We start from the raw sequence: 15,428 nt of genomic DNA on the forward strand, positions 1-15,428 counted from the left end.
TGAACAATTACTTTGAATATATAACAGACCCAGGGGATCCCCACTAACTGGATTGAGGGTCTTCTCTTTCTAAAAGATCTCTACCCTCCTGACTGGAATGAGACCCAAGTAGACTCACAGCTTCTACTTCTCCTGCTCAGACTCAGCCCTCCAGTTAACTCCTGTCTCAATACGCTCTGAAGACACTAAACACTGCCTTCCAATCTAAGCGCAGACTCCTTTCTCTAATTGTGGACATTTTCCTCCGAGTGGATGTTACACACAGATCAGCTCTAACTCTCCTTCTTTCCCACCTTCTCTCTCTTCAACTATCTCCCTCTCTGAACTCTCTCTCAGAAATGGGTCCTTTTATCCCCACCCCCAGTGCTGCTCTACCCCCCTCTGTCTTGGTAGCCAATCAGTGAGAGGCTCCAGCCCTCTGGTAGAATCCCAAGTCACTGCATCACCAGACTCTGGTCTGGCTCAGCTGTCAATCACAGCTGTCCTTCCTCCCAAAGTTGCTCAGGGCAGCAGATCTTATCCAAACCCCTTTTTGTTTCCAATTTGAGACATGCTGGAAGTTTGCTGCTGAGGCATACAAGAAAGTTATATGGAGTGAAGCAAAAAAGGGGTTTCAATAAGGCCAGCACATTGTTTTTGGCAGGCAAATGTACCTGGTGACAAGCCTTTATTACGCAGTTGCCCCAGGGCTGGCCCATCCCATTTCGCCACATGAGGTGAATTGATAAGATGCCTCTTTCCCCTGCTGCTGCCCCCCCCCCCCACCAAAGCCTTGCTTACTAGGGTTGCACACAGTAGTGCAATTCTGGTAGTTTTATTTTTCATTCCTTTCCTAATGAACTTGAGCATGGAGTGGGCTTTTTCACCATCTGCCACACACTTTTGTAAAAGTTATCACTAATGCCCCACCACATCCCAGGAAAAGCCTGCTTTGGCATGGGGAAAATGGTCTGATCAACTTGGTGAGCACTTGAACAGCACACTGTGAGTTGACATCTGCTAGACCGAGTACAGTGGTGCCCCGCAAGACGAATGCCTCGCAAGACGGAAAACTCGCTAGACGAAAGAGTTTTCCGTTTTGGAGGTGCTTCGCAAAACGAATTTCCTATGGGCTTGCTTCGCAAGACGACAATGTCTTGCGAGTTCCTGCTGGCTTTTTCCCCTCCCCCCCTTTTTCTAAGCCACTAAGCCGCTTATCAGCTGATCCGATCAGCAGATAAGCCGCTAAAAGCCGCTAAAAGCGTTAATCCGCTAATCCGTCAATGGGCTTGCTTCGCAAGACGAAAAAACCGCTAGACGAAGAGAATCACGGAACGGATTCTTTTCATCTTGCGAGGCACCACTGTATTTTTTAAACGGCTTCCACACAATGGCAAAAAGTGTGATTCACCTTTGGCCAGAGAATCACAGAGTGTCTGTCTGTGTATGCTGATGTCTCTCTGCTTTACTGTCTGATCTGTAAAATACACTTTTGCAAGGCCATGGTGAACATTTCTATTATAGCTTCACCACTTACTACATCTAGTGTCAAAAAATACTTTACACACCCTGTTTGCACAGTTCTCGAAGGGACAAGTCACTCCTCTTCCTGTTGCACAGCTGGACTCTGAGGCTGGAACTGAACATTTGTGTTGGTGCTGTGCCGAAACCTCAAAATTTCCTCAAAAGATTTATTCTCCTGCAAAAGATGCTTCTATTTTTCTCTCTCATTCTCAAGAGTACTTTTAAAGTTCTCTCAAAATCCTTCAGCATTCTGGGAAGTAGACGATTGATCTTACTTCATCATTGCAAGGTGGCCAAGGGTAGCATATGTTCCCCTGAACAGCTCTCTCTAACAAACCTCCACCTGCAGCTCTGCCCGTGAGATTTATCTGCATGACTAGATCAAGTCCTAAAGCTACATGGGAGGAGGTATTTCTGAACCTGGCAGGCAAACAACCTAGGTGGAAGAATGACTCACTTCTCAGACCGAGAGAGACAGAACTGGCAACATTTCTGTCCCGCTTCGTAACTCATCCATGCTGCCTCGTGTCACCACGCTGCCAAGTCCCTCTTGCCCTTGCCAAAGGGATGCCGGGGCCTGTGCCACCAGCGATCAAGCCTGCCAGGATCACACAATGCACTTGTCAACACTCGTAAGAAGGAAATTTGACACAAATCTTTTAATTAACCCATGATCCCCATTCCTTTTGCTCGCTTGCTTTATGTTGGTGATTGTGTTCTCTAGCAAATCCCCTTAGTCCTATTGAAAGCACAAAACACTGGAACAGAAGAAAAAACTGCCACACCCTTGGGCTTCATTTATTTTTCATCAGTTATTGTGTGCCACCCATGTTCATGACATGAGAGACATGGTTGGTGGTGACATGAGAGCCCTTTTGTGGCTGCTCCCTTCCAAGGCTCCCTCCTCGTTGTCCTTCTGCCAGAAGACTAAGACCTTCCTACTCAGACAAGTGTTTGATAACGAGGTGCAGACTAAATATCTAATATAAATGAGATTACTTGACAAAAGCAAGTTCACACATCTCATTCAGCTTGTATACATACTTAGGGTACATAAGTAAGAGGCTTGTTTATAATTATATTTTGGAAATGATTTGTGTTCTTATATAGCTGCATTATTTTATACTTTCTGGATGTTCCACAAACATATTATAAAGTAGTTGTGTTCTGTGTTATAAATCAAGCACTGCTAGGAGTTGTTTCCTTTTTTATCAATTAAAAAATTGGTGCGGCATGAGCAAATATTTATTCTGGAAGTGTGGCCCAGAGAAAAAAGTTTGAGAACCACTGCTTTACATAAATGACAGCAGCAACAATTTTAAGGAAGCAAAGCCAGAGAGAAGACCTATGGAAAACACTTCCATTATCAGGCTGGTCTGGAATATGGATGGACCAGTTCAAAGAAAGAGGAGCCCTTTACTGGTGTCAGGGCAATAAGAGTTAGGGCTCTTCCCTGGCTACCAGCAATGCAAATCATGTCAGAGTGTGTGGCGTCACACTGACAAGCCCCACAGACCTTAGTCCTGTTCACATCCTTCCATGAGTTGGAGTGTGAATTTGTGAAGGGCAGGGGTCATGCAGGGCTAACAGACAGTGAACAGCCCCCCCCCCCTACATTTTGGCAGGTGTGTCCAACACTGCCTTAACCTGATTATTAGGAGAGAAGCCTTGTTTAGCCACTGGTGCTCTGAGAGAATGTTCTTTTAACGGTTGTTAGTAATTAACAAAATGTTGGGCAGCGTGAACAAGGAGGGAGGGCTCAGACAGTGCAGAGGATGTAGTGAGGAGGACAAAGGTGGCCTTGCTCTCAGCGCACTGTCTCCATGTGCAGCCTTTTCTCCTTTGATGTGGAAGAAGGGAAATACCTCGGGCTGGGCTAAACTTGCCCTTGGTGGCTCTAAGCACCGAGAATCAAGCATTCGCCTTCTTAGCCCCATCTTGTCTTCTTGCAAGCCCAAGTGGCGTGATCCGTGACACAAAGCCCCTCTCCGCAGCTTAGGGCTGGCACACCAGCAGCAACTTCTCCTGGGCAGAGACTCATCAGCCAACATTATCCATGTTGTGGTTAATACAGGTTAGACTACCACTGTATGGTGCTATATTTGGATGGGGCTTCCTTCAGTTATCATCATAGGGCTGCTAGTTGCTGACTGGGACCAGCCAAAGAGACCCCATTTTGCCAGTCCTTAAAACAGTTGCACTGGCTGCTGCTTCTTTTCAACCTCATCCGCTGAAATGGGACAGCTGTGTAACGAAAGTATAACATTTGTATAGACACCATAAGATTCTACTCTCAGTTGACCAGAGTATTGGCATGTTTGAACACTGGAAAGTGTAGTTGTTCCTGAAAGAAGATCAAGAATTTTCCAGGAGGCTACAGTGTGAAACTATGAGAACGCTGAGCTGGAATGCTGGCTTAAGATTTCTCCAGAGGTGACTATAATATTAATCGGACTGTATTTTTAAGAAAAACAAATCCAAAGCCTTAAATATGAATACAACTTTAATTCAGAGCAGATGACAACAATCCCCCCCTTTAAAAAACTTACTTTAAAACACTTTTAGGAGATCTATAGCATTCATTAAGATACCTAAAGAATGGGAGGATAACCCTCTAGGCCTCTTTATCTGGCATCCATAACTCTTCTCAGGCCACACCCTTCACTGGCCCTTGCTTTGCACTCTGATCCCCCACCCCTGGCTGCAATGTGTCCTTAAATTCTGATTATGCCTGTTGTTTGACTGGATAGAGGATAGAGATGGATGGGTGTAGAAATTGCTCAACCTTAGAAAAGGATTTAAATGATGAGCATCGTGGTTTAATTGAGGTTTAAAAATAAAATCTGGTAAATTAAGAAGAATTAAGTAAAATATTAATAAGGTAAAAGTTGGAGATAAGAACTTGCTGAGTTAACTATTGGAATCAGGATGCAAGAAGGGGAGGTGTGGGGAAGTCATGGAAAGTGGTTAAGAAAATAAGGTTTTGAATTTATGAATGTTTGTCTTTGTGTTTGTGTGTTTGTGTTACGTCTATATAAACTATGAAAACCCAATAAAAATTTTATTAAAAAATAAATAAATAGAAATTGCCTACTGCACAAAGGTGAAATTTGCATCCATTACTCTTCCCATTTTTGCCCCTGGCCCTAGCTACCATGAACAGGGAACACAGCCTTCATATTGACAAAAGCTCCTGACTACCGTATTGGTGGGGATCACATCCATATAACAGCAAAGTGGCAGTGGTTGATCCTGTTGTGCAAAACAGATGCCCGTAGATTACTAAAACAGCAGGTGTTTGTTTGTCCTACCTGTTCCAAGAAACAAGACGTGGTATTTTCCATCTGCCGCATTGACACGGTCGACAGCAATCTTTGTATATTTGTAGTCTGTGCCTGTGCGGATTATCAATGGCCTCTTATGAACCGGGTAGATGGGATTAAACATCAAGGGATGGTTCCTGATGAAGGTGACCACATCATCTGGAAACTCCTTGGTGGTCCGTATGTTGGGTGTGAAGGCTCCTCCAGGACACTGTAAAAGAGGCACTGGAAGTCATCACTTAGTAACTATACCAAGGACCTTTCAATTCCCAGTTCTTTTAAATACCCCCTGAATTGCAGAAATGTGCATTAATTCTCCTTTGTCCTTGGGATAAGGCAGGCAAATCTAAATCAATACGAGAGCATGAGCTGGCATTCAAGCGTTTCAAGTGTACTTAAGCTTACTTCATCAAAATATGATTTCATTCCAGTGCCGTTAAAGCTGTGTTGGAAGAACCGCAACTACAAAATTCCAGTGAATCCTAAAACTGAATTTGTGAAGTTCCTGCAAATAATATATTTGTGGTGGGAAAACAAACGACCTACTGCTAAATGATACTGACTTGTTCCAGTAAGAATATTAATTAACCTGATGTTGATGCCTATCAAAATGCCAATCTAGTCGTCATTTAATTTGACAGATGCAGAAAAGGCTGCACATCCCTTTACGTGGCTACTAATCACCCACAATAATGCATACTCAAAAGCTGGGCTGGGGTCTTTAACTTGTAATTTGCTCCAGAATGGTACACCAGGACACATAACTGACCACAGATGTACACATGTAATGTACTGCAGCAATCTGTCACATGCATACCTTCACCCAAGTTTAGTTCTAGTACTAATGTACCGATTCTAATTGTACAAACAACTCTGATGGCTTATGGAGTGGTCTGCGTGTACGCAAATTATGTGAATGCAAAATGCAATGCTGAAAGTTGCAATAGCATTCAACAAGTTACTTCAGGCATACAGGTGGCTGGCTGAAATATGTTAAAACACTTTCCCACAAACAAGTCCCGCCCCCCTCCGCCCACAGTGTAACCTCAACCCAATCCTGGCAAATCCCTGTCTGCTTTTTAATGAAATTACATCATTTTGGGGAATGGGCTGTTTCTAGCATCAGAAAAGGGAAGGAAAGGAAAGGACAGGATGGGACTGCTTTGTTGATTTATTCTGAGGTTTACTTATACTGCAAGGGCAGTGACAAATCTTAGTGCAGCTGCTCATCTGACTGAGTCTCAAACAGTGTGGTGACCAGGCCCGTCATAGCAAGGCTGCATTTTAATAGCTTTCTGTTACTGCTGTAAGAAGCGAATGATTGCAAGATATGTCAGCACTCACTGTAAAACCACAATACAGGCTAAAATGTCCTTGAAAGGCAATGTCAAAGTCAAGACAGTTTAACACGGCTCTACATTTTGCTCGAGCAAATTATCTGATTGCCAACAGTTGATGAAACTATAAACTTCCAAAATAAGAAAGAAAAGAAAGGCAAAAAATTAAAAATGCAATCGTGTTAAGCATCAGCTTGTCTTGCTTTTTTTCACCTGTTGTGAGGATTGGAGGTGCAGGTTCCTACATCCAAGGCCACAATTCTAGCTGCTGTTTTAGCATGCTACTTCTGACCCTCTGACTCCTTTCTACTGTTTCAGTATGAACTGGAACAGCCCAAGTAAACCCATCTTATTCACCTGATTTACACTCCACTTATTTCACAAAACCTTTCCTGGGCCATCATAGCCCCACGGACTCACTCATTACAATATGCTATTGGCCTGGGAACTGCAGTGACACCAGTCTTTCCTGAACCACAGGGAAGAGATAGCCAATGTGGCACCCTCCAGCTATGTTTCGACTACAACTCCCACCATCCCTGACCACTGGTCCTGCTAGCTAGGGAGTTGTAGTCCAACAACAGCTGGGGACCCACACTGACCTAGAACTAAACCACAGTAGTAAAGGACATGTAGCTGTCCTAGGCTGGAGCAACTGCAACTATACAAATCACTGACAGCAGGGCTGGGAAAGATCTCTGCCATTCAGAATGCACAGCTAGTGTGACCAATGGTCTAACTCAGCTCTCCCTAACATGGTAATCTCCGGATGTTTTGGACTCCAGCTGCCATCATCCCTGATCATACAGCATGCTTGCAAGGGCTGGTGGGAACTGCAGTCCAAAACACCAGGGAAAGGCTATGTCTGGAGGAATGAGGGAGAGTAGTAGGAGTCGCCCATCCAAAATCCGCCCCCCTCCCAAAGATGACGGCTTAGACCCTGGATCATGGTGGTGGGACACTGAGGAGCAGTCTGAGGAAGGTGCTGATAGGAGGGGGTTTGAGTGATCAAGGGGGGTCAGGAGAAGGAGGGCCTTCCAGGTTAGAGGCTGAGAGTCACAGTGGGAGTGCAGACTCAAGACAGAGGAGTCAGAGGTTGTCCTTGCTAGCCAGCAGCAGGGCAGTCTGAGCCCCGTTGGCTCGCCTCCTCCTCTGACACCCCCCCTCGAGGAGAGTCCTGCACGTTGCTGAGAAATGGGCCAGACAGGCTCATACTCTTGACGCAGCCTTCGTCTGCTTGGGAGGGATCTGGAGTGAGAGGCTAGAGGGGGGCAGGGAGGAGGGGCCAGGGGTCAGTTTCAGCAATGATTTAGTTGGATTAAGATGTGTTGCTATTTTAGGTTAATAAAATGCTATTTGCATCCCATGCTTTCCTGCCTTGTGGATCACCTGGGCTCACTCGAGAGCTCCTTGACAGGCTAGTCTAACTCAACAGAAGGCAACTTCATTTATCCAACTTTTACTTCACTTTCACATTGAGGGACCAGAGTGGTACTGTACCCGATTCCCTTGAGACAAATTCCAACAATGCTCATGAGAGAAAAATCTGTTCCATCTATTTTATGCACACACAGAGAAACATCACAGTCCATGCCAGAAATGGCCAACTTATTGATCACATACATGATGTAAACAACATTATTAAATGTGATTCCTTGGCAGAATTATTTATACATTTGCCACGGGGCAATTAATGCACCAGGGAGACAAAATAAATGGGCCTCAGACCATGAAAAATGACGAGCCTCTTGTACTACTTCAAAGCTACACCTCTATTCTATTCAGTTTCCTAAATGCAGAATTAGAGACTGATTGATGTAGGAGTTCAGCCTTAGACACAAGGTAGAGTGTTCTACGATGGTAGGACTTTAGCTGGTAAGTTGTCATCTCATGACTGAGTTATCTCATTCATGTCACAAGCGCCATGTCTGTGGAAAGTTAATATGCCAAGTTTCTAATGTAGCTTTTTCCTGGTCCAGCTATTGTTCTGCATTTAGTGAGTTATGCACACAGAGGTGTGCAGGAAACATTCAGATATGCAATCCCTTATCTGCTGCAAGGAGTACAATTCTAGGAGGACTTGAGTTACGACCTAATGCTTTATCTACACATATGGTTTGGCCGTAAACTGCTCATTTAGGACAGGGATAACTAATATGACGCTCTCCAGCTGTTATACTGCAGCTTCCACCATCCCTGACCATTAGTTATGCTGACTGCGCTGAGGAGCATTGGAGTCTAACAACATCTGGAGGACTCCTCTCTCTGATTGAGCTGAGCAAACTGGCTTTGCTATCTTCTTCCATAACAATTAATAATGGCTCAATTAGGTCCTTTGGCAACAGGCTGATGCTTTGTTAATGTAAAGAAGAAAGTGCTCTTGTGAGCTTTCCAGAGGCTTCTGCTCACTGAAATGGAATGGTGAACTAGGCAAAGCTCAGGCTGATTCGAGAAGCCAGCACTAACCTCCTAAGGTACTCATTTCAGCAATAGTTTTACATGGATTTGAATATGTAACATATTCACTGGGCAAAAGCCAAGCCCTGCAGACTTGGCATTCCTGCAATACATACCAGTCATTGCAGATATTTCTTCCACGATTGAATATAAGTCAAAGGAAACATTAATGACGTAACATACTGGTTCATGCTGGGCTGGCGGCTGTGTTTTAAATCTTGTTAGTCAACTGGACTTTATACAAATCATGTCATAGAATACGTTATGAGACTTACATCATCCCTTGTGTAAGGGAATATTCTTTGCATCCAGTGACTATATAGCTGGTTCATTTCTTTAGGGTATAGAAGAGTTCGCTGCCTCCAGATAGTGCTTATTTCAAAGTTGTTTTACGTTTGCAATAAGCCATTCTTTCTGCCAGTTAAGAAATGCAAAGCCAAATAATACAGGAACTCATCTCAGCTGTAACCGAATAACATCCCTTTCTCCCGCCAGTTTGCCCTGGGCATACCCACATGCTTTTCTTGGAGATGAATGCTATGTTGTAGTTCCTAGGAGAGGGCTGTTCTTCGAATTGAACAAATACGGGAATGTTTTATCCTCTTCCAAGCATGACCTTCTGCTTAAGATGTGACCACAGGAAAAGTACAGTGTTCTTAACCGTTAGTCTTCTGTCTGTCAAACGTAAGAACCAAACTGCATATCCTAAAACTTCACATAGCACAACCTTTCCCAGGCTGTGCCACTTTGGAGGGTGATGGGTTTGAGCCCTGCGTTGGGCAAACGATTTCTGCATTGCAAGGCACTGGGCTAGATGATCTTTGTGGTCCCTTCCAACTGTACAATTCAATGAACCCAAGGCAGTATATTGCTAATAATGCCTGTGATATTGTGTCAGAAGCTGTTATTCTAATAGGATTACTCTATTTAAAATATTCATAGAGCACAAATGTAACTTTAACATGTAATTTTGTTATGTATATTTGCTTTAAAATTACTGATTTTATTCATATTTTGATAAATTCCACATCAATTGGTTTTACTTTTCCTGATTTTTAAAATGCATATTATACAGTGGTACCTCGGTTTACGAATTTAATCCGTTCTGGAAGTCCGTTCTTAAACCAAAAGCGTTCTTAAACCAAGCCGCACTTTCCTAATGAGGCCTCCCGCTGCCAGTGTCCTTCCACTGTTCGGATTCCATTCTTAAACCAAGGTAAAGTTCTCAAACCGGGGCACTATTTCCGGTTTTGCGGAGTTTGTAAACCGAATCGTTCTTAAACAGGACTGTTCTTAAACCGAGGTACTGAACTTCCGGAGGCGGCGCCACCGACAATGGCGGATTCCCTCTAATCTAGAGGGAGAAAGCCCCGCAGAAATCAGGTCCTACCGCTGCAGCGAAGCGGGGACCCTCTTGAAAACCGCAGGCGGGTGAAGCCTGCGACTGTGGGACTCGGCGGGCACCTTTTGCGCCCCCCCATCGCGCCAGCCCCCAGGGCTCCAGAGCGAGACGGGGGGCTGGTGCGGTGCTGTGAGTCAATTGCTACTTCTGCGGAGTGAAGCTGCACAGCTGATGTCGGTGAGCACTGTCCTCTTTCCTGTGACAATTCAGCTTTTAAACAACAACCCGTGAGTAGGACAACTGAAAGATCGGGAGATCAAAGGCATTCCCCCTTTGATCAAAGTAACAACATTGAATTTGGCACCAAAGCGGGAAGGCGTAAACAGGAAGTCCGCCTCCCGTTTTTTGTAAATAGACCGAAGCAAAGATCTTATAAGCTAAAAAGCCAGAAAAATTGACTTTAAGATTGAAATTTCCTGCATCCATAACTATAAAAAAAACCCCTTGACAGCAGGAGAAAAGGGGGGAAGAAATTTTGACCTTTTAATCCTGCAAAGAGAGTGAAAGAATACAAGCTTCCATCGTCCCAAACCTGGGGACGGATTGTCAGGACAGAAACTGTCGGTGATGATTACTAATTGAAAACGGGAAAACTACTGACAGACAGAACTAAAAGAGAAATAAAATAATTCTAATGCTGCTTTCTGCTTGTTTGCATCATATTGAAAGGAAACAAAGAATTTGAAAATCGAAAGTAAATTTCCCTTTGTTGGATACACTTTAAAGATGGACGTTAAATAGTAATTGTATCCCCTAATGGGAGCTAGCCAGTGTGTTTGTTGCAATTTGCGGGGAAGATATAACATCTGTGAAAATCAGACCGTGGGACCAGCCATTTGACCTTGACAGAAAATGAATAGGGAGGAAGCCTTACTTGCTGCCCTTGGCAAAATAAATGCTATGCTGCAGCAGTTGGATGAGAAAGTGACTTTGATGAACTAAAAGTTGGATCTTATATCTGCTCCAGCTAGTAAAGACGAACTAACAGGAAACGAAGTCAAAGAAACTTTACAACAGCCAATACAAGAAACTGGCTTAACAAGGCAAGTCCAAGGGCAGAGGAAGACGGAAGAGGTTGCGATTGTACCTCAAAAGATACAGAGACTCAAAATCCCGCATGACCAAAAGCTGCAACATTGGAAGATTGAACTTGGAGAACATCTGTTAAACTTTGGAGTTAAGGAAGTCATTAGCTCTGGTGGGACTGTGAAACAAGTTGATGATAATTTTTGGAACAACTACTTTTTGGATTACAAATCAAATATTGGGGAGTGGTTTATCGGGGAATGGGACAATCTGATAAAAGAAAACGGAGAATATTTCTGTATGGAGATCCCCAGAGATTCACTCCCCAAGGAGAAAGGGAAGAAAATATGCAAGAATCCAACAAGGGTTAGGGTCGCGTGCAAGTATAAACAGGAACAAGAAAATCCGCAGAGGGGGCATAGAAGGGACTTGAGAGCCTCTGACATTAGAACACCTGATTGATGGATAGAACACAATGGTGGAAGGACTGACATTATCCGAAACCAGGAAGAAGGGACGTTGGATAAATCTAGAATGAGAATCTCTTTTTTATAAACTATTTTACTTTTGGAATTAGTGTAACACTAATGAAATACTAAAATGTGCTGGAAAGGAATTAATTGGCTTTAGCAGAAAGGTTTGAAGGAGTTAAGCTTAAATATGGTTTAAATTCTAAAACTTTAAGGTTTAGAAGGTAAGATAAGGTTAAATAAATTAATGGGAAATTGAACTGTAAATAGGTTAAAGTTTTGAGTAAAGATAAATGCTAGAGGGTAAGGACTTGCTGAATTAAATACCTGAACTGGAATACAAAAAGGGAGGTGTGAGGAGGTCAAGAAGCTAGTGAATGAAGTATAAGATTTGAAAATACTAATCTTTTTTCTGGTTTTTTTCTTCTTTTTTCTTCTTTTTTCTTTTTTCTTTTCTTTTTTCTTATCTTTTGTGAATCGTTTTTTATTGTGTACTTTGTATGTGTTTTGTTTTTATATTCTTCCATTTTTGTAGTTCTTTTTGGTTTTTGTCTTTTATGTTTAAACTTTGAAACTTTTTATTGTTTGTGAAACGTTAATAAATATTACTTTAAAAAAATAAAAATAAACCGAGGTACCACTCTATATCTTTTCTAGGTAAACTGCTTATGGGTTTTTTGTTTTGTTAATGTTGTTGATTAAATAGTCTCTCAAACTTTTCAAATAAACAAACAAATGGATATGTGTTAATTATTTACTTGCATAAAAATGTCCCAACACACCAGTCCTAGGCACAGATATGTATACATACATAGTATCTCATTGCGTTCCATTACTTCTGAGCTTGGGAAGAGAGTGTATTTTAGAAGCTATAGTCTTTCATATAACTCAACTTTAACTTTTGCATATGGAACATCTGTCTTTTCCTGGAAGCATTTGAACAAGCCCAGGCCCACTAAACTTCCTTGCAAAAGGAGTAACTTGATTTGTATATCCCAAGAATACTATTAAAATAATGAACCTCTGAAATGCAAGCTATTCGCTACTATGATCCTTCATTCACCTTTTATCTGTTAGAAATGGCTTAAAGTGTAACCTGCATTCATTTTTATGTAAAGCCGCATTGATACGCTTGGTGCTAAAGGGAATTCCATTTCACTTGTGTCTAGTACTGTTCGCCGTCGAAAACCCCAGATGCAGGAACCGGATCTGTCTAAGCTAATCAAATTATTTTAATCATCAGTGCCATTAACAGCCATTACGCTTCGGTTACAAGTTTATCAGCAAAGCTCTCATTGCTAATCAGCAGAGTAACTGATCTTTGCTAACAAGGCTGCTGCACTTTCTCTATCTGAAATCACTGAAATGTTATTGTAAGTTCCCCTAGGACCAAGAAAAAGGAAGACAGGATATTGAGGAATAAATTGGCCATGACCTTAGTCGAGAGCTGCAATGTCATTCATTTGCTGCTTAAGGAAAACCAGTGTAAGCTATTACCTTCTCCTGTATCTTGGGAAACTGCAGTACATATGAGGTTGCCCTCTGAACACTGATCCATTTAACCCAGCGCTACTTCAACTGGCAGTGGCTCTTCATCTTCTCAGGCAGATCTCTGAGCCAACCTAGCCATCACAATGAATGGTGCTATCCTAAGAAAGCTTGTGGAGATTTGAGTCTTACAGAGTTGGCCATGCATAGGATTTCAGTCTGAAAGATGGAGACTGAACTGCACGCCCTACTGCTGAGCTCCTGGCTGTTGTCACCACTGTGTCTGAACATGTAATTATTTCCTATGCGCAAGGAGGAAAGCGGAGTAGCTGGCTGGCTGGCTGGCTGTGGCCAGGAGAAAGTGCTAAATGAAGGTAGGGGAGCCTCAGCCTCCGGGGATGAGTGTCTCTTTCCGGCCCTTGAGACCACACCCCTCATTGGCATTGCTTGGCACTCTCCTCAGGTGCAACCTGGTTGCAATGTGTACTTGACCTCTGATAATGAATCATAGAATCATAGAATCCTAGAGTTGGAAGAGACCACAAGGGCCATCGAGTCCAACCCCCTGCCAAGCAGGAAACACCATCAGAGCACTCCTGACATATGGTTGTCAAGCCTCTGCTTAAAGACCTCCAAAGTAGGAGACTCCACCACACTCCTTGGCAGCAAATTCCACTGTCAAACAGCTCTTACTGCCAGGAAGTTCTTCCTAATGTTTAGGTGGAATCTTCTTTCTTGTAGTTTGGATCCATTTCTCCGTGTCCGCTTCTCTGGAGCAGCAGAAAACAACCTTTCTCCCTCCTCTATGTGACATCCTTTTATATATTGGAACATGGCTATCATATCACCCCTTCACCTCCTCTTCTCCAGGCTAAACATGCCCAGCTCCCTTAGCCGTTCCTCATAAGGCATCGTTTCCAGGCCTTTGACCATTTTGGTTGCCCTCCTCTGGACACGTTCCAGTTTGGCAGTGTCCTTCTTGAACTGTGGTGCCCAGAACTGGACACAGTACTCCAGGTGAGGTCTGACCAGAACAGAATACAGTGGCACTATTACTTCCCTTGATCTAGATGCTATACTCCTACTGATGCAACCCCTATTGATAATGCCTCTTGCCTGCTTGGATACAGGACAGAGAGGCTGTGTGTGATTGTATGCAGAAACTATCCCACTGTAAAAAGGGGACACAGGCCTTCATTGTCCACTTTTGCCTCTGGCCGCTGACTGCCATTGATGGAGCTGCCCTCATAAGGTCAAACAGAAGGTACCGTGGCTCTCAGGCTGAAGAAGGTCCCCCCCTTGCACTAAATCAGCTTGAAATCATAGAGTACAACAAGAAAATTTTCTAAGTTCCTCCCCCTTATCTATTTTATCTTTTCTTTCAGTCTTGTCACAGACAGATAGCCCACCTTTTCCTAAGTGATTCCAGAACTTTTAAATGTTTTTAAACATTCTTCAATGTTTTAAATAGGTTTTTATTTGACTTTAAATTGTACAGTTTTAACATATTGCTGCTTGCCGCCCCAGGCTCCTTTAGGCAGAAGGGCGGGATAAAAATCTAATAAATAAATGAAACTTCCCTAGATAAGTCACTTCCATTAGATAAATGTTTTTACAGGTTAACAACTTAAAAGTCATGTTGCCATAGCCTAGGCTCAGTGGTTTTCATCTCTTAGTGCTGAGGAATATGCCGTAAATTGTTCTCCATCCCTTTAGAATAGGGGTCAGCAAACTTTTTCAGCAGGGGGCCGGTCCACTGTCCCTCAGACGTTGTGGGGGGCCAGACTATATTTTGAAAAAAGAAGAACGAATTCCTATGCCCCACAAATAACCCAGAGATGCATTTTAAATAAAAGCACACATTCTACTCATGTAAAAACATGCTGATTCCCGGACCGTCCAGGGGCTGGATTTAGAAGGCAAAGGGGTCGGATCCGGCCCCCGGGCCTTAGTTTGCCTCCCCATGCTTTAGATAACTGTCTTTTAAAAACAGCTATCTTCTCTCTAGGCTAAACACACTGCAGAACTATCCACTTCCCTAATTCTGTCAAAATCACCCACAGCTTCCTTTTATCAGCTTTACTGCCTCTTAATCCTGGCCAATTTGTCCACATGCCTTCTGAAATGTGTCCAAATGAAATAAAACCGAAGGGAGCAGTCCGGGAACAGACCAAAGCGATGCTGATTGAAGGATCATGCCTAAGGCTGATAAAGATAACACAACGGCAAGTTGGACTTGTAAAACCATGTTTAGATGAGTACTTACAGTCCCAGGTCGTGGATAAGGAATTCTTCCCTGATAGGGAATCAGCTGGTGGTTTGGCCCTTCCTTGTGTGCAAACGGCCCATTGAACACTCTCTGGATATCAGACAAGTGATACACACAGACTGCTGAACCTTTAAATACAGAGCTGGGGAAGAA

General features: G+C 43.2%; 1 protein-coding gene across 2 annotated transcripts in view; it reads right to left on the reverse strand.

Annotated features, from left to right (window-relative positions):
* Positions 1-15,428, reverse strand: part of SEMA3C (semaphorin 3C) — a 132,086-nt gene that overhangs the window by 21,461 nt on the left and 95,197 nt on the right. For both annotated transcript variants that reach the window (XR_014516740.1, XM_083464058.1), the window contains exons 11-12: positions 15,273-15,417; positions 4,815-5,037 (exon numbers count right to left, since the gene is read on the reverse strand). Coding sequence is in view for 1 of the 2 variants with exons in the window: in XM_083464058.1 (XP_083320184.1) it covers positions 4,815-5,037; positions 15,273-15,417 (368 nt within the window). In the remaining variant the exon portion in view is untranslated. The remainder of the gene's footprint in view (positions 1-4,814; positions 5,038-15,272; positions 15,418-15,428) is intronic.

The sequence above is a fragment of the Podarcis liolepis genome (genome assembly GCF_965112155.1).
Source record: "Podarcis liolepis genome assembly, chromosome: 10".
Lineage (NCBI taxonomy): Eukaryota > Metazoa > Chordata > Lepidosauria > Squamata > Lacertidae > Podarcis > Podarcis liolepis.